The sequence below is a fragment of the Myotis nattereri genome (genome assembly GCF_964212035.1).
Source record: "Myotis nattereri genome assembly, chromosome: 16".
In the NCBI taxonomy this organism is placed as follows: Eukaryota; Metazoa; Chordata; class Mammalia; order Chiroptera; family Vespertilionidae; genus Myotis; species Myotis nattereri.
In genome coordinates, this window is record NC_138091.1 from 46,450,729 (window position 1) to 46,471,158 (window position 20,430).

The window sequence follows — 20,430 nt, forward strand, 5'->3', positions numbered from 1 at the left end:
CTTTGTGGACATGAGCACTCATTTCTCTTGGATAACTCTCTAGGAGTAGCATTACTGGGTCATAGGAAAGGCCTGTGGTTAATTTTACTAGAAACTCTAAACAGGTTTCCAAAGTGATTCTACTTATTTTATACTCCCACCAGCAGTGTACGAGAGCTCTCATTGCTCTATACCCTCACCAGCAGTTGGTGTTGCAGCCTTTTTATTTTTACACATTCTGGTGGATGTTATGGTCCATATATTTTATTTAATTTACTAGAGGCCCGGTGCATGAATTTGTGCACAGGTAGGGTCCAGTAGGCTAGCCCCTATTGGAGCAAATCGGGTGGGGGCCGGTCAGGGGAGGGGCCTTGGATGCCCCTAATCAGGGTGTGGGGGCCGATCAGGGGTGGGGCCGGCCAGGGGGAGGGGCTGTTGGCAGTTGGCCGGCCCCATCCCCTGGCCGAACTCCTGGTCGAACTTCTGGTTGAGGGGACAATTTGCATATTAGCCTTTTATTATATAGGATTATTATTATCATTATTTTTAATCCTCACCCAATGATATTTTTCCATTACTTTCAGATAGAGAGAAATATCAATGTGAGATGTTGTGCAATTATTCTATAATAAAAATATATTCATGAGCTATTTTGTAATTAAAAATAAAATACATGGCTCTGGCTGATGTTTCTCAGTGGTTAGAGCATCAGCCCACGCACTAAAGGGTCTTGGGTTTGATTTCTGGTTCAGGGCACGTACCTGGGTTGCAGGTTTGTTTCCTGCCCTGGTGGGAGTGCATAAAGGAGGCAGCCAATCTATGTGATGTTTAATTTAATGTTCAGAATACTCAGATATCTAGAATAAAATGTGGTTTCTATTAGTATTTCCATGGTGGAGATTATTGTGGGTTAGCAAGCGTGGTTTACTGGGCATGTCATGGTGGGTAGGCACAGTTACTAGAAAGGATGCCTTACTGTTAGCAGTTCACTCATGGAAGTCTTAGGATTATGCCAACAGATCTTTACTACCTGCCTACCATCATCAATCCAAACAGAAGGCCCCTGGGAGTCCCTCCTCTCTTTCATCTCCCTCTCTTCTCCATAATCCCAACAACCCTTCTCTAACCCCCCTCCCGACAGAGGACCATCTCCAACCTGGAGGGGTGATGTCTGGTGTTTAAGGCTTTAACTCCTTCAAAGTGTTCAGAATGAAGTATCATTGAAAATTTAAGCAAAGATGAGGCTGAAGTAGGTTTTCTTCTTCTCCTTCTCCTCCCCCTCCCTCTCCCTCCCCCTCCCCCTCCCCCTCCCCCTCCCCCTCCCCCTCCCCCTCCCCCTCCTTTTTCTTCCATTAGTGAATAGATAGTTTCCCAATATTTATTTAGGTGTGTTTTTTTTTAATAGAATAATGTTTTTAAGGGAAAAAGCATCATGTTTTTAAAGTTGATTCCCACCTTATGAGTATTGTTTCTGAAAGAGAGGACTATAAACATAATAGTTTGATGGGGGATGATCATCCAATTTGGGATTACAGAAATTCTTTCTGACCTGAAACATGGGTCACTCCATGGAAGCCCATCCTTTCTCTACCTGTTTCCTAACTCCAAGCTCTAATGGTATTTGTGACTGGGGAGTGACTCCAATGGGCAGGGCTGGGAAAGGAGTGAGGAGCTGGGTATGAGCCAGGTTGGGGTTCTAAGGATTAGGGAAGAGAGCATTTAAAGGTCCAGAATGAGAGCAAGAATGTGGCCCCACCAAGGTGGGAGGTGAGAACCAGTGGAAGGACCCAGAGGGAGAGAATAGAATTTCCTCTCCTTAGCTCCTTCTCTTCCTGTCCTCCCTTCTCACCTTCAACTCCCTCTGCCATTGAAAGTAGGGCTGCCAACAGACTTAGAGGTGCTGTGGTAAGAGGAGGGGGTGAGGAATGATGTCAGAAGCCAGCAGAGGATTGTTGGAGTAAAATGACAATAAAATTAGCAGCAATGAGAGAATGGATATTTCTCTGCTCAGGCCCAACCAGGACAACCATTCACACTTAGAGGATATTTTCAAATACTTGGGACTTCTTCTTACTAAAGAGAGGACCAGAGGACCTGTAATACTGCCAGAGACTGGGTGGAGGGGCAAAGGTAGGGACAATGGGGGCCATCTATAATACTGTCAATAATTTAAAGAAAACATTATCATTTTTTTCCTCTTCTTTTTAATTCCTTCAAAAGATAACTGGCAGTTTAAAGCACAGATAAACACTGCATGGTATAGTTTATAACATAGATACATGTAAAAAATATGACAAAAATAGAAGAGAGGATGGAGAAAGGGGAGTAAGATACTCTTTAGTGATAAGATACTCTAAGTAGACTGTGATAAGGAGCACACTGTAATCACTGGAGAAACACTAACACAGAAAATAAAGAGGTACATTTTTAAAAATAAAGAAATTAAAGTACTAAAAAGCATTTGATTATTTTAAAGGCAAGTGTACCAAGAAAATGTGACATTGGAAAACAAATAGGTAAATGGAAGACCCTAAATTCATCCATAATAATAGTTATGTCCCATGTAAATGAACTAAACACTCCAATTATAAAGCAGAGAATGTCTTACTAATAAAAATGCAAAACCCCATTATATGCTGTCTACAAGTGACATCCTATATAATAAAAGGCTAATATGCAAATTGACCGAATGGTGGAATGACTGGTCGCTATGATGTGCACTGACCACCAGGGGGCAGACACTCAATACAGGAGCTGCTGCCTGGTGGTCAGTGTGCTTCCATAGGGGGAGCACTGCTCAGCCAGGAGCCGGGCTCACAGATGGCAAGCACAGTAGCAGTGGCGGGAACCTCTCCTGACTCCATGGCAGCCTTAAGGATGTCTGACTGCTGGCTTAGGCCCGCTCTCTCTGGGGAGTGGGCCTAAATCATCATTCAGACATCCCCTGAGGGCTTCCAGACTGCAAGAGGGTGCAGGCCTGGCTGAGGGATCCCCTGAGTGCATGAATTTTGTGCACCAGGCCTCTAATACTTCCATAAAAAACCAGATAGGATGAAAATAAAATAATGGAAATTATATAGTATGCAAACAGTAAGCATGAGGAAGTTGGAATGGCTATCTTAATGTCAGACAAAGTAGACTTCAAGACAGGGAGTATTACCAGAGATAAAGAGGGATATTTCATAATGATAAAAGGGCCAAGTCATAAGGAAGATAGAACAGTCATAAATGTGTGTGCACATAATAACAGAGCCTCAAAATAGTTGAAGCAAAGTCCAACAGAACTAAAGTGATAAAAAAGACATATCCACAATTATAGTGGGGGTCTTTACCACCCTCCCTCAGAAGCTAATAGAACAACTAGACAAATAATCACTAAGGAGATAGAGGACCTGAACACTATCAACCACTTTGACCTAATTAAGATGCATGGAATGATATGTCCAACAACTATAGAATACATATTTCTAAGTGTACAAGGAATGTTCACCAAGATATACCTTATTCTAGGCCAGTGGTTCTCAACCTTCCTAATGCCGCGACCCTTTAATACAGTTCCTCATGTTGTGGTGACCCCCAACCATAAAATTATTTTCTTTGCTACTTCATAACTGTAATTTTGCTTCTGTTCTGAATCGTAATGTAAATATCTGATATGCAGGATGTATTTAGGCGACCCCTGTGAAAGGGTTGTTCGACCCCCCAAAGGGGTCGTGACCCACAGATTGAGAACCGCTGTTCTAGGCCATAAAATAAGTCTTAATAGATGCCAAAAATCTAAAACCTTTCAGAGTATGTTCCCGGACCACAAAAGAATTGTTAGAAATCAATAATAAGGAGATAGATTTCAAAATCTACAATTTGAAATAACATAAATCAAAGAAGAAATATTCTTCTTTGAACAAATTGAATATTTCAAGTTGAATTATAAAATAAAGCTTACCCAAATTTGTAGATTTCCATGCTTAAGGGAAATGTGTAGTTTTAAATGCTCATGTTAGAGAAATAAGGTTTAAAATCAGTGATCTAAGTTTTCACCTTAAGAAACTAGAAAAAGAAAATCAAATTAAATCCCAAGTCAAAAAAAGAAAATAATAAAGATAAGTGCAAGAATCAATTAAATAGAAAGCAGAAAAAACACTGGTTGGTTCTTCTAAAAGGCCAATAAATTTGATAAACCCCTAACAGATTTATCAAGATTCATGAAAGGAAAAAATAGAAAACACAAATTACCAATATCAGGAATGAAGAAGGGATATTATTAAAAACCTCACAGAAGTTAAAAGAATAAGGGAATAGTATCAACATCTTTTTGCCAATAAATTTAATAACTTAGATTAAACCAATAAATCCCTTGAAAAGCACAACTCACCAAATATACACAAAATAAAATACAAAATACAAATACTCCTATGTCTATAAAAGAAATAGAATGTGTAGTTTTAAAAAAACCTTTCTAGAAAGAAAAGTCAGGCCCCAATGATTTCACAAGTAAATTCTATTAAACATTTAAGGTAAAAGTAATACAATTCTTACACAAACTATCACAGAAAATAGAATAGAGCAGACACTTTGCAATTTATTTTATGAAGGCAATATAACCTGATATTGGAACGTTATAAATATATTAAGGGAAGAAAATTTACAGACCAATACATAATACATCTGCCCTTCAGTTTAAAAGATGATGCTATTCACAGTGAATGCAATCCGAAAGGTGCCTGAGCAGTACAGCTCAGAACACACTACTCACCACTGTACAGGGCAGAAACTTTGAAAGGCCCCTCAATAGATCACCTCCCTTATTTAACCAAGCTCACCCTCTATCTGATGGGTTTTCTTTTAAGTGAACAACCTTTTTAGGACAAAATGTTTTCTAATATAAACATCATGTCACCTCACCTCAGGAGACCTTGGGTTACCTATGAGGTAGATACTACTATTTCATTTTCTGCATGAGAAAACTAAAATTAAGAAACCTGCTCCCAGCTTACACACTTAGGAAGTGGTGCAGCCAAGATATGGATCCAGGTAATCTTACTCCAGAGTCTGAGCTCTTAATCACTACCCTGGACTCCTCCTCCCAGTATATTAATGTAGTAAGCATAAGTACAGGTAGTAAATTATGGTGCAAATGTTTCTGAATACTATTATAGTATTTAGATAGATTGAGAGGGGAAAGGAAGAAAATGTATTTCTCAGACTTACAGACACAAATATATTTTACCGTTACTTCTAATAATAAAAAAAAAGATACTACTGCTCATTGTAGAAAATTTGCAAAATACAGAAACTGATACAAGGAAGAAAATTATAATTACTTACAGTCCCACCACTCTTTCTGTTTTTATTCTCTAACATGACTTTCTATCTTCATTTACAAAAATTAGATACCAAATGTTCTGAGGTTTTCCACTTAATACTGGTTATACCATAGATCCATATAATGAATATATAGCCATTTAAAAATAATATTCATGAAGAAAATTTAAGGAATTCAAAAATTCTCACAGTATATTTTTAATACAATACTAAAGAAAAAGGAAGGGGAGAAGAAGAAAGAGGAGAAACAAAGTTGGAGAACTCAACTTCAGGACTTACTATAGCCTTGGCTGGTGTGGCCCAGTTGGTTGGAGCATTGTCCTGTATACCAAAAGGTTGCAGGTTCGATTCTTGGTCAGGGCATGTACCTGGGTTGTGGGTTCAGTCCCTGGTTGGGGCACATGTGGAGGGCAGCCCATCAGTGTTCTCTCTCACATCAATGTTTCTCTCTCTCTCTCCCCTCTCCTTCCTCCCTCCTTTCCACTCTCTCTAAAAAAGATGTATCCTCGGGTGAAGATTTAAAAAAAAAAAAAAAAAAAGAATGGCACAAACATGGGAACATGTGCAAAGGTCTTGAGGTGACAGATCTCAGAGAGACTGAAAGAATTTCAACTTGGAGGGCAGAACATAAAAGTTAGGGGCAAGAGGGACAGAAGTGAAAGATTATTCTGGAAGGCTGCCTTGTAGCAATATACAGTATTTTGTACTAAAAGTAATAAACAATGATTTTAACCCTTTGCAGTCGTTTGTCTACTCTCAGCCACCAAAGCTTTTTTACCGTTCCGGTCATATGTCTGCTCTCAGCCACCACAGCCAGGAACTGTACGAATCTTAACTCTATTCATTCATGTATCAGTTCATAATTTCTCTGAAAGCTCTTAAGTGTCTAAGCGACCTTGTCATGAACCAAAACATTTCCCTGACAAATCGGAGATATCGAAACTCAGTATAAACAAACGCGGTCGTTCCACACTCGCCATACAAAACACCGTGGCGAGTCAGTCGCCTTTTGAGAGTGAAGAAATTGACAAGCTTCGGAGATACTTCGCAGAATTTCAAATAAAGCTTTACAAATTACGTTTAACTGTAATTAGGCATTCTCTCTTGTTAAGATATTTCAAAATAATACTCCAAAATGGCAAAAAGAAAGTTACAGAAAGAAGTGTACTGCGAATCTGAAAGTAACGATGAAGAGTTTTATTTTGGCATCTTGAATACTGACTCTGACGTAGAAAGTGATAACGTTCGTAGTGATTCTACTAGTAGTGACGTAGTTCCAAAAAAGAATTAATAAATTTTGTTTATCCTTCATAATCTTGCATGTTATATATCACTGCTCTTTCAGTGGAAATTAATTCCGACCAGTACAACACCCATGTCCAAATTTAATACGACTGCAAAGGCTTAAGTCCCATATTTAAAAGGTAAGCACAGCTCTGGCAAAGATGCATCTTCCTATTATAATTCACAGCTGTCCTAGAACATAGATTCCTCAGTTTCCAGGCAGCTTACTTATTCCAGCAAATAATCCTATATAATAAAAGGCTAATATGCAAATTGTCCTCTCGACGTGGAGTTTGACCAGGAGTTCAACCAAAGGGCGGGGCCAGCCAGCCAACCACCCTCGGCCCCTCCCCCTGGCCAGCCCTGCCCCTGATCGACCCCTCACCCCAATTGGGGTGGGCCGGCCAGACCCCGTCCGTGCACGAATTCATGCACCGGGCCTCTAGTCAGAATAAGAAGATAGGAAAGGAAGAGGGAAGGCTAAGGGAACAGAGAGTATGTGGAACACTAGACATGATCTGTTCTTCACATCCCTGGAAACAGCACTGCAGGATTGGAGGCTGGCTGAAAAGATTCTGACTTAGCAGGATGCACCCAAGATCACTAGGCTTTGTAGACTGGTGAACGTCTCTGACATACTCCCGAATCTCTGACCTATTCTGTTTATTTAGAGAACAATGTCTTATGGGTCACATTTTCCAAGTTTGCCTCCATCTATTTTCTAAGTAATGCTCCTAATACACTGAAAGGAAAAAAGTTGTTGGTGTTCCTGAACAGTAGCAAATGTTTTTGGGTTTTTTTTGATATATGCTTCTACAACTCAAAAGTTTGCTTCAGTCAACCTTCTATATGGAGGCAGGATGAACGGCCAGTGCTGCTGAAAACAATTCCATCAACCAAACACCAATCAGAGTATTCCTAGAGGGGATATTTAGTGAAAGTATTTGAACTACTAAAGCAGAACTCACATTTCTAAGAGAAGGGTGGCACAAATTCCTGTCTATACTGGCATTATACATTTAAGATTTTTGTCTGTATGCAAAAGGATTGGCACAGGCTAAAATGACAGTATTACAGATGTCCCCCATTTTCCCTGCCTTTACCCGCCTCCACTCAGTCCCTGGCCTTCACCACACTATTGTCTGTGTCCATGGGCTATGCATATCTCTCTATATAAAAGCCTAAGCGACTGTTAGTACTGAATGACCAAAAGACTGGTTGCTATGACATACACTGACCACCAGGGGGCAGACACTCAATGCAGGAGCTGCCCCCTGGTGGTCAGTGTGCTCCCACAGCCAATCTCCCATGGCCCCTCCCCCTGGCCCACCAGGCCAAGGGACCCCACCCATGTACGAATTCGTGCACCAGGCCTCTAGTATGCATATAAGTTCTTTGGTTAATCTCTTCCCATTCCCTCCACTCCCCTTGCCTCTGAGATCTGTCAGTCTGTTGCATGCACCCAGAAGGTTTTCTATATAGATACAAGATCATAAAATCTGAAAGTAGAGATAGTTTTACTTCTTCCCATATAATCTAGACTTTTTAAACTTCATTTTCTTGCATAATTTCCCTGGCTAGCGGCAGTACAATTACTAGTATAAATGGTGAGAGCAGACATTCTTGTCTTGTTGCTGACCATGGGAACAGGGAGGTATCCAGCCTTTTACGATTAAGTATGATCTTAGCTGTGGGGTTTTTGTAGATGCTCTTTGTCAGGTTGAGAAATGTTCTTCTATTCCTAGTTTGCTGAGTGATTTTTATCATGAAGAGCTATTGAAATTTGTCCATTTTTTTTTTCTTCTGTATCTGTTGAGATGATCATGTGATTTTTTTCTGTTAATATGGTGTGCTACATTAATTAAATTTTGGGTACCATTTACTTTAACCTTTTAATTCAACTTCCCATTTCCTCATACTTTAGCCTTCATAGGACCTTGGAAGAACCTACTAAATGACATATCTAGTGGTCGGCAAACTGCGGCTCGGCAAACCATGGCTCGCGAGCCACATGCGGCTCTTTGACCCCTTGAGTGTGGCTCTTCCACAAAATACCGACTTCTGCACATGGGTCACGAAGTTTCAATCACACTGTATGTGCGCGCCCGCAAGTGGTATTTTGTGGAAGAGCCACACTCAAGGGGCCAAAGAGCCGCATGTGGCTCGCGAGCCACGGTTTGCCAACCACGGATATATACAATAGATGTGATGCAGGGTATTGAAGTTGATGGTGGTCCTCTGGGAAAATTTTAATTTTTAGAACTTTATACCTCATCAAAAATGTTGATGATGACTACCTAGAATTTTGTTTGGTGACTTTTTTTTTTAAAATATATTTTATTGATTTTTCACAGAGAGGAAGGGAGAGAGATAGAGAGTTAGAAACATCGATGAGAGAGAAACATCGATCAGCTGCCTCCTGCAAATCTCCTACTGGGGATGTGCCCGCAACCCAGGTACATGCCCTTGACCGGAATCGAACCTGGGACCTTTCAGTCCTCAGGCCGACGCTCTATCCACTGAGCCAAACTGGTTTTGGCTTGTTTGGTGACTTTTAATGCTGTGAATGTAAAACAGATTTTTAAGGGTGCTTATTATACAGTGGCCCAACTGTATAAATTCTAACATTATTTTGATAGTATATATGGTACAGTTTCATATTACAGGCACTATTTTTGGAGGTGGGAAATTTTAACTATATTATTTATATGCTTTTTTAGGGATGATAACCATTTTATGTGTAATAAAGTGTGTAGCTAGTATTTCTGACAATTGTAATCATTATCAATGTATTTTGTCTTTGAAAATTTATAGGTGCCCCTCAGTTTCTTTCAACATAACATGATTTGTTTCATATTCTATCTTTCTACCATGTTCCTGTTTTATAATGTGTGCTCACATGAATTGCCGTTTCCTTCTCTTAGACACATTTTTCTTTTCCGTGTGGGTTCCTTCACTTGGTTGCATTGTCATTTTCATTGATGATGCAGCTGCTAATTAATGTTTCTTCTTTGAATGCCTGCCCTTTTGTTCTTGAGTTTGCAGTTCTGCTCTATTTCAGCCTTATTTATTGGTATTTCTTTCTAGCTTCCATTGGTCTGTGACCTTCCAGGAATTATTTGTAATATTTAGATGTTTATGAAAATGACAGTCCATCCTCTGCCATCAATGATAATTACTACTTAAATATTCCTTTAAAGTAGTTTAGAAAATAGTGTTTTCTTGTTGTTAATATATGCATTAACTTTCTAAATTTATAGCAATGTCTTGGATTGTCAAAAGGTGTCACTTATAGGCATATAGAAAGTTTTATTTATTTTTTATTCTGGTAAACGCTACATAACAAAATTTACCATTATTATAACCATTATTAAGTGTACAGGTCTGTGGCATTAAGCTCATTCACATTGTTCTGCAACTTTAAAGTTTTTAAAGAGAAAATAATATCCATTTCTAAACTCTTCAGATTTTCCTCTTTTTCCTTTAGTACTTCTTTTTAGTTGATCTACTTTCCTCTTCTTTTAGATGCTGAGGAGTTTCTGGCAGAAGATTTGAGGGATGAGAACCTCAGTGCTATTGCAAGGGACCACAGAGACCATATTCTTCGGGGTTTTCAGCAAATAAAAACTAGGTTTGTATAAATGGTTCCATTATTCTTCCTCATAAGTTTAAAACAGTATATAATCAGTAAAATCTACTTTAGTAGTGTATAAATTAACAAGATAAGACCTACCAACCATAGTTCTATATACTTGGTAGAGGCTTAATGAATATTATTTGTGTGTGTGTGTGTGTATATGTACATTTATTTTATTTAAATGCAAGGTAAGTTCATCAATCCCATGAAGCTTAATAAATGTTTACTGAATTGAATTGGAACTAGGCAGGTATAATTTGTAGAGCTTACCAAAATAGAAATAGTTTGCTAATTATGTGTCTTAAGATAATAATTCTGCTTTTAGCTTTGGGCTGTATTGGTCTTTATTGAAGACTTTTGCAAAATGTGTGACAAGGTAAACCTTTGTGCTTGTCCGTGTTACTAAAGGGAAGACGTTAGGCCCTGTGAGATAATTAATTTTCACTATGATTTTTAGTCCTGATTTTACTTCCACGTCTCCTTCCCTAAAAAACCAAAAATAAACAAAAAACGTAAACCCAGACTTACCTAGTTGATTCTTTGACTATATTGGAATGTTTTAGTCTCAGACTGGGTTGGGATATCATGCTCATTAAGATTTTTTAATAAGAGGCTCACACCTAATGTGTGCCTTTTAGAATGTGAGCATCTGACAGATGCACACACCTGTGTCGGGGAGGAAGAAACAAAAACTTTCCAATATACTTCTCACCCAGGTCTTACTTGAAATGTGGAAACTGAAAGAGAGCTGGGGATAAGTGAGCATTCCTTTAAGCCTTTTCCAACCTGGTGGCGGTATGACTCGGAATGTTTGATCTGAGTACTCTTAGAAGAGGCAGAGCATCTGCAGGGTTATAATTGGGAGTTAATTTGTGTGGCTGACCGATCTTAGCATCTACTTTAGAAACCTCACTGAAACTCCTGAGAAGCGGGGAGTTTTATCCTTTCAAAGGGCACAGCCAGAATCTATTCCCTCCAGGAATGTGAGAGAACCTCACAAGATGCCCTGCTGGATCTTAATCGATCTTTCCTGCTGGCTAATTAAGCATCACTTTTACTCAGCGACTGGGGACTGTGTAATTATCAGCCTGGGTTGCCCTGAATAATTGAAACTAACAGAATGCAGAAGATGGGAGCTTTTTGAAAAGTGAAAATATTATAACATTTGGTAGGCTGGCAGAGTGTTTAACACAAACGCTCCCATAATGTTCCTTTATTAGGAGACTAGAGGCCCGGTGCATGAAATTTGTGCAAGGGTGGGGCCTCTAGGCTTGGCCGGCGATCAGGGCCCATCAGAGCCAGGCCAGTCAGGGCTGGGTCGGAGAGGAGGCGTTGGTCACCGAGGAATGGATGCCGGACGCCGACTCCGCCATCGTTGGCACCCCCGTACTGTGCGGTTCCCTTTCCTCCACTCCCTCCTCCTTTGCTCCCTTCTCCTCTCTCGCCGCCACGCTGCCACCACAGCAGGTGGGCAGTGGGCCGATCAGGTCCTGCTGGCACGGGAGGTTGGCCACCAGCCCCAAGGAGGGTGCTGGCCCTTGGCCCCCCTGGGAAAGGGGCCACATCAGCCACCAACCACCCCCAGTTCCCTGTCCCAGACTGGGGCCTGCTGACTGTGGGGAGAGAACACACGGGAGGTTGGCCGGCTGGGGGAGGTTGGCTGTGGGAGCGCACTGACCATCAGGGGGCAGCTCCTGTGTTGAGCGTCTGCCCCCTGGTAGTCAGTGCGCATCATAGAGACCGGTTGTTCTGGTGGTTCTGGTCACTTAGGCTTTTATATATATAGATAAGCCCAGGCTTAGTTGTGAACCTGAAGGCTTAGTTAGAAACCCATAGAATTTTTATTTTTTTAATAATACAAAGTTGCCCTAACCGGTTTGGCTCAGTGGATAGAGCATCGGTCTGCGGACTGAAGGGTCCCAGGTTCGATTCTGGTCAAGGGCATGTACCTTGGTTGCGGGCACATCCCCCACTGGGCAGCTGATTGATGTTTCTCTCTCATCGATGTTTCTAACTCTCTATTCCTCTTCCTTCCTCTCTGTAAAAAATCAATAAAATATATTTTTTAAAAAATAATACAAAGTTGACCTTTGTATAAGGATAGCAGGAGGAATCAAGGTGGGATTATTTTCTTAAAAATTTTTTTTCTGTTTCTTTTTGGGGTGGAATTATTTTAAATTATATTACAGGGAGAAGGATGCCCAAAATAGAATTTGTATATGGAGGTACAACTGGTGTAAATCTGTAATAGGGGATGCAAAACAATTTTATTTCATCTGTAGGGACAAATATGCAATGAGTAGGAATTCTCCTTTTCCATATTTGTACCATGGCATTTGGAAAGGGCTGAATTTCAATCTGAAATTGGTAACAAAAGGTGATTTTTGTGGTGACTTGTTATCAGTTGCGTATTACTTCTTAGTCCTCCTTTTAAGTGCGTACACCCACACATACACACATAGACGCTGTATGTGCTATGGGGCAAAGAGGCTTCCTTGTTCTCAAAGAACATACTGTGTGGTTTGTGGGGTAGACATTCAGGAAATAATCAGCAGGAGCTTTCGGAAACATCTGCATTGTTGACGGGAGCTTTCTGTTCATTGATTTGTTGCAAGAAAGATGACACTTTATTTAGAATTTCATACTTATCAGATCACGGAGGAAATGAGGAGCCAGAAATTAGATACTGTACAAGAAAATGGAAAATGAAGCTTTCCTGTGGCAAGCTGTTCAAAGTCGCCTTATGGCCACCCATTCAGTCATTATCCTGTTAATGTAACCCTTGTTTTACTGAATCCTCTTCTTCAGCCATATTGCCTTTCTAGTCCCTGTTTTGCATTTATATGTATTAATACCAGTTGGTTTGAAAGCACTAAAAGCTTGTACAACGCCAGCCACGTTTACTTTTGTTGTGTGACCCCCAGAAGCTGGGTGTGAAAAGAAATTTGGAAGTCATCAAACTTGAGATTTAAATGCTGAGTAACATGAAAAGAATTATTGAAAGCCATTAAAAAAAGTTTTATCTTTGCCATATTAAAGCAATAATATTCCAGGGGTTTGTGTTTCCTACACGTGCTCATTTGTTTGTCAGCACTAGTAGCGTAGTTAGCCTCTCCTCTCCCAGACTTGAAAACAAAAAGTAAATTCATATCTGTACCTTTACCTACATATGAGTTTTTGGGCTTCAAGGTGTTACCAATGAAGGATAATGTTTTCCATGTAAGACAAAATAAAAAACGGATGGCAGTCTGTGATTCCACGGATATGAAGCCCTGTTGTGGTATTTGATATCCTGAGCTGTGATGTTTATTGCTCTCCTTCAAACTGCCTCCTCATTTAAACCTTCTCCCTAAAAACTAACGGCTTTCACGTTCCTCGTCCAAGTTTTCCATTGAGCTCTTTAGAGAATGATTAGGATGAAAGCCAGGCAGAGGCTCCTCCTGCTTTATTACAGTGGTCACTGCAGGATCAGCACCAGATGTGAGGCACCTGGAATGAAGCAGCCATAATCTACACTCAAATGCTTGATGGTGTTCTTATGCATTTGGAGAAACAGTCGAGCGTTTCTTAAGTTTGATTCGGGGGAAGCTATCTGACAGCAAAAATACTTTCAGAGTTGGGGAAGGGATGAAGAAAATAGAATATCGTTATTACCGAGGTAGGGATGCATTCTCTCTCAATGGCCTACTTTGGAATAAGTAGTCCTTTATGCTCCCTGTTGGAAGTGAAAGCCAGAGCCAATGGAAACAAACTGGAGTATTATTTCCTTTTGTGAAACTTAAAGGAGTTCCAAAGAGAGACAGGTAGATTGATGATAGCATATTGGAAAGGAAAGAAATAAAGAAATAACTTTATGTAACAGGGTTATGGCACAAAACCCAAGACATTTAAAGTACAGGTTGAAGAGTATCTTGAACATGTCTCATTGTGGGTGGTTAGTCTATAGCTCTGCATGAAACATTATACACGAGTACAAATACTATAAAAGTAATTCTAGTTTTCTTTGGGAACTCCAAGTTGGTTTTTTTTTCAGATTAGCATGGATTTAGCTTTAAAACAGGATTTAGTTTAGGATATATCATTCAGATGTCTTTGTATTATAGGAAGAAAGCCAAGGAGCCTGATACAAGTTTTGGGAACAAGACTTTCAAAGTAGTATAAGTACTGTAAAGCATCATTACCATTAGTTACATAGAGAGTTTTACTTTTCCCAAGTGCTGGTTATTGAGCTTAAAAACCCCAAAACAAAATGGAGTGTGCGTATCAAGAGAACGAATGTAGCCCTAACCGGTTTGGCTCAGTGGATAGAGCGTCGGCCTGCAGACTGAAGGGTCCCAGGTTCGATTCCGGTCAAGAGCATGTACCTTGGTTGCAGGCACATCCCTAGTAGTAGGGGTGCAGGAGGCAGCTCATCGATGTTTCTCTCCCATCTATGTTTCTAACGCTCTATCCCCTTCCTTCTTCTCTGTAAAAAATCAATAAAATATATTAAAAACAAAGAGAATGAATGTATAATGTGCTGTTCGTACATTTGTGTTACTCGCAAGTTTAGATATGTGGCTATAACATCTCTTCCTATTCATGTTGCTACATGTACTGGCGTTTCAGTGCCAACACAGAAAAAGAAAAAAAGGATAGGAGGTAATTGTACAATTTATCAAAGTTTAAAGAGCTCTGAAAAGGCTCAAAAGTCATCACAATAATTTGACCACATCCTGACAGTTAAAAATCCATTTCTTCCTTTTTTAGGCCTATCCCTTCCTCCTATCCTTAAACCAAGAAAGAAAACAAGAAGTCGCAACCACTTTGGGGCTCTCAACTGGTCAATTTTATGTCAAACTAGAGGCCTGGTGCACAAATTCGTGCACAGGTGGGGTCTGGCCAGCCCACCCGATGGGGGCATAGCGGGCCGGGCCAGTAGGGAAGAGGGGCTGCAGGAGCCCCTGATTGGGGCGGGGCCAGCCGGGGGGAGGAGCCACCTCCCCTCAACCCCCCACCCCTGATTGGGCCACTTGGCCGGCCACAGTGTGCATCTGGCTTTCCAGTCGCTTGGCTTTTATATATATAGATTCCTGTACTAGTTTTATGTTATCTGCTGGGTGTATGTTGAGATTTGCAATTGTGTTCAAGATTTTTGGAGATATATTTATCTGGGAGTAAGGGGTTATATTTATTTATTTTTTAATCTGAAAATGCTCTGCAGGTGAGGCTGATAATGATATTAACTGTTGTTGGCCTCTTGGTTTAACCTGAAATGGAAGATCTTATTGTGTTCTTTCATAGCAAGTCTCTTGTCCTTTCAAAGCAGCCTTGAAATGTACAACTCTCCTTTTAAATTTATGATTAGTATTTTGTTTATTCTTTCACTTGTGTGGGTCTCTTGAATTTGGTACCAGTTCCAAGATTAAGTTGATCCTTTTTTTTTCTTTTACACTGGCCTGTTGTGGTGGCATTAATGGGCAGAAGCTTCTCCCTTTGGGTATCCTATAAAATAAGTATTTTATGTAAGTAACTCTGTTTATAAAGATAGTTCCGCATTTTTTATGCTAAGTGATAGGTGGATTTTAAAAAAAGTCTGGATGAATAAATTTGTTCCTTTCAAAACCTTTTGTTAAAAATTCTCAGTGTTGAGCCCTTTAAAGAGACTATGTTCTCTCAAGAGTGCAGAGCGTTTTGAAATGTGACACAGGAGATAGGCAGGTAACTGAGCTCGCACCCTTCAGGTTGGACTAACCTGTTAGGATAATAAGCTGAGCACGGCTCTTCAGCCATATAGTTAGGGCACTGAAATTTGCTGTACTCCTGATAGAATTATAGCTGTCATTATCACATGGGCACATTCCTATTACCTACTCAATGTGAATTTGTCTTGGAAGGTTTCAGAAAATCCTGTGTCAGTTTTTTAATACATGAAGCTTTTCTACTTGTCTATAAATGGAGGCTCTTATTTCATATATTGTGTGAAAAGATAATTTATATAATATGACCGTCTTTATTTTACCACCGTTGGCTTTGGCCTTGATTTTCAGTCTCATGTGGTCTGGAACTAGTTTTTTGTCCCAGCGGTGTAGTATTTTCTCTGCTTATAGAAAGCCAATAAAAAATGCCTGTCCATATTAATCTATTTGTGGGTCTCCAGGAACCTGTGGCGCAGGGTCTTCTGATTGTGGTTTGCTCTAATTTGCTTGTTTTCTCTTATTTCTGATACAGACCCATCTTGTCTCCACTTCCTGTGTTACAGTGAAACTGGAGCAAAGAGGAGAGAAATGCAAGAGTTGGGTCAGCTGTCAGGAGCCCAACTCTTTGTTCTGATCTTGTTTCTGTAACACTGGCTGATTCCATTGAAGATTTCCCTAACGATGATCTTACATTTTCTTTTTAAGTTGTCTTCCCCCAAAATGCTTGGAATTATTTTCACACACACACACACACACACACACACACACACACACACACACCCATGGAAAGCATGACCACCCACACCTCGAAACCTTGGTTTGATTTCTTTTATGGTATCACTATGTGTTTGTTTTTTTTTTAATTTGAAAAATGATTCAGGAAATTTCATTTCCTTGGGACTTTATTTTATTTCACGATTCTGTTGAAAACGAGTTGGGTATAAAACGGGTTTTTATAATCACACCATGTGAACCATTTCTTCTTTGGAAGCCGGATCTTCTCTCCCACTGTGCAGCCTCATCCAGTCTCCCTGAAGTGCAGTGCTAGCAGGGTTGGTAATGAAATGCAGTCCTACTTATCACGCTCAGCAAAGAGCTCAGAGAAGACAGAAAAAAATCAATCCCACAGGAACTTCTCCAGCGCTGGATACCCATATTTAACCCCCATGCATTTAAAATGGAAATGAGATATCTTAGGGTTTTAGTTTTTGATTTACACAAGATGTCACCGCCTCCTTGGCAATTGGAATATTTTATGGACCAACTGCTGACCCGTTTGGGAAGATCTCAGCCGATCGCCCCAGGTCCAGTTGAGTTTCTTCATATTTCTTTCAGAACTCCCAGCAGTGTTTTGCTGTAGTTTTGATTCTTCAGGCTTCAAAGGATGCCCCTTCCAGGGCCAATCTTCTGAAAGAAAAAAAAATCAGTGTAGGGGAACGAACAGTTTATAAAGGAAAGGGCAGCCATCCCTGCGGCAGCTCTTACTGTAGGTGCGAATAAGGAGTTTACAAACCAGGAATACCGTGGCTTTGTAAAGCCAGGAAAACTCCGATCTGATCCTAGTGCTTTGTTATGAAATTCCCACTTGGAGTGACTCAGGCTCCAGTAGTCCAACTTCAAATTATTTTATTATAGACACATAGCGGCTTGTGTAAGATGCATGGTCATTGAATGTTCAAACTCAAGCTCCCTCGAATTTGTGAGCCTTTTTGAGATTCTCATTGTAATTTACAGAAAATTGCCTACCCACGTAACCTCCCATTAGCTAGTTCCTAAATTATGGTAGTGACTGTCTCATTTGTGAATTCTGCCATAACCACAAAGTCCACTCCGCAGTTTGGTAATGGAGGCCTTCCACCATGTCTGCCAAGTGCCTTTGTTCCTTTGTTAATGAGAGAACTGAGATATAAGAAATGACTCAAAGTAACAGAATGAATACAAGATTAGGATTTAGAATGTAGAACTACCAATTGGTTGCTTAGTTTGCTTAGCCAAGTCATTGAAAAAAAAAAATGAATTGGCATCTTTCAAAAGGTTATTGGCTTAAAAGAACTGTAGCTAAATTTTGAGGTTTAGTTAATTACATATGCGTGCTGGAATGCTTAGGGTTGGAGTGTACTGATGTCTGCAATTTATTTTGGAATGCATCAAAAAATAAAATGGATGAATAAATATGTAACAAAGCAAATATCGCAACATGTGAATCATAGAGCCTAGGTTGTATTCCTCTTTTTAACTCTTATGCATATTTGAAAATTTTCATAATGCTGTAAGGTTGCCAAAACATTACTTGTTTCACTTGGCAGTTCAGAAACCATAGATTTCATTCACTGTGGTTTCAGAAAACCATAGACTTCCTCAATTTGGAAATGTAATAAACACGTTTGTGATTATTTTAGGATGATAATTTTCTAGGAATAATATTATTTTTGGATAAGTGTGACTAAGGGGTAATCTTCCAGTTTGTTATTTCTGACATAACTAACTTTATGTAGCCAACTTTTATACGTCTTTAAAACTTCCAGGCCAGCAATTATTGAGAGCTGAAATTTAATTCAAACATTCTGCCCAGGAGATCCTGAAATTTTGATTTTTTTTTTTAAAGGAAAGGCAATTTCTGACTTTTCTCATAAATTTGATAAAAGGAAAGCTAATATGAGATTGGTACTCCAGTAGGAAATGGAACTCAATTTTACATTTTTTAAATCATTTTATGGTATTAAAAATGACAGAGGTTAGAAACAAAGCTCTTATTCTTTTATTGAACTAGAATTGAAAGTGGCAGAAAATCATTTTGGCCCGAGTGCAGTAAATGTTATCACTAAAACATGTTCAGGGGATATTAGGATAGTCTCTCAAGCACCGGAGACAAAAGTTCACAGAACAAGAACTGATTTTTCTGTCCTTATCTTGAAGTTATTAGATGTCCAGGAGATGAAAGTATCTTAGCTCTAAGAGGACAGGGATGGAGTATGTGTTGAAAATGATAATGTCTCCATTCTGGAGAGAGGTGAAATGGAGAAAATATGGTGGAATGGCAGAGTTCACAGGGACAGGAGGGCTGGCACCTGAACCAGCCCCCGTGGGGGCTGAGGAATCCAGAACCAGAGAAAATTAGACTTGTGCAAAATGGTGAGCTGACGATGAAAGTGGTAAGAAAGCAGGCAATACTATTCATGAAAAGAACTGTTTGAAGATTTCCTTTAACCGAGAAATTAAACTGGAACTGTCAGCAGCTACTTTATTTGGAGAATCTGGTATGAAAGAAATTTTAAGTCCATTTGGGAAAAACCAGTATTTTTGAGTGTGCGATTATTCTTTAGAATTTTGTGTAAATGGAGCAGGTTGGTAGGCATATGTTTGCTGATCCTATAATGATTAAAATTCAGAATAAGTAAGACTGTTATGAAATTGAGTTTTCAGGTTCCAGCCAGTGTTCTATACTGCCATATGGCATCCCTAGAATTAATTGCTGTTCCCAATCTCTCCTTCTTTTACTGAATAGCTAGGTGCCCTGTTTGAAATATTAGAGGTTCCACAGAAGTATTTAATCACATGAGGTAGATGCTTGACGTGTTCATGAAAGCAGTGTGTGTAGCTAGAAGAAAAAGCCCTCTCCCTTTTTTGAGGTTTTCTACCCCCTCCACCCTTTTTTATTAGACAAATGAATGGATTGGAGAGTTAGCAAGGAAAAGAGGAAAGATTCTCAGGATTTTACAGGTCAGTGCAATAGAAAAGGTAAAGCAAAGGAATCTTTTAGGCTAGAGTCTTTAGCTCCTTGATACTCCAAGCGTGGCCATGGACCAGCAATACCAACATCACCTGGAAACTTGTTAGAAATGTGTACTCTCAGGCTTCATTGAATCAGACCCACTGAATCAAAATCTGCATTTTAATAAGATCCAAACATTATTCCATACTAGAGGCCCAATGCACGAAGATTCGTGCAAGAATAGGCCTTCCTTCCCCTGGCCAACTTCCGCCTCTCGCCTTGTCATGTCAATGTGCATATTCCCTCCTTATTGGCGGTGGGCGCTGCCATCTTTATCGCAAAGTGATGGTTAATTTGCATATTACTCTTTTATTAGATAGGACTAGAGGCCCATTGCACAAAGAGATTTGTGCAATAGGCCTTCCCTTCCCATGGCTGCCGTCACCGGTTTTCCTCCGGCACCTGGGACCCAGGCCTTCGCTCTGGACGGAGCCTTCAGTCTTCACTCCACCACTTCGCCCCTACGTATGCAAATTAACCATCATCTTGGTTGGGTTAATTTGCATACTCTCCTGATTGGTTGGTGACCGTAGTGGAGGGATGGTTAATTTACATGTTTGTCTATTATTAAGTAAGATGAGCATTAACATTTGAAAAGACTGCTGTAACACACACTTTTTTAAAAAACCCTCACCTGAGGATATTTTTTCCATTGATTTTTTTTTTAGATAGAGTGGAATGGGGGGAGGGGAGGGAAGAGGGAGAAAGAGAGAGAAAGAAACATCAATGTAAGAGAGACACATTGAGTTGTTGCCTCC

The 20,430-nt window shown here is 39.9% G+C and overlaps 1 protein-coding gene across 1 annotated transcript in view; it reads left to right on the forward strand.

The window, feature by feature from the left end:
* SKAP1 (src kinase associated phosphoprotein 1) overlaps positions 1–20,430 on the forward strand; it is a 258,264-nt gene that overhangs the window by 7,728 nt on the left and 230,106 nt on the right. The window contains exon 2 of the mRNA XM_081109727.1: positions 10,111–10,216. Coding sequence (XP_080965853.1) covers positions 10,111–10,216 — 106 coding nt within the window. The remainder of the gene's footprint in view (positions 1–10,110; positions 10,217–20,430) is intronic.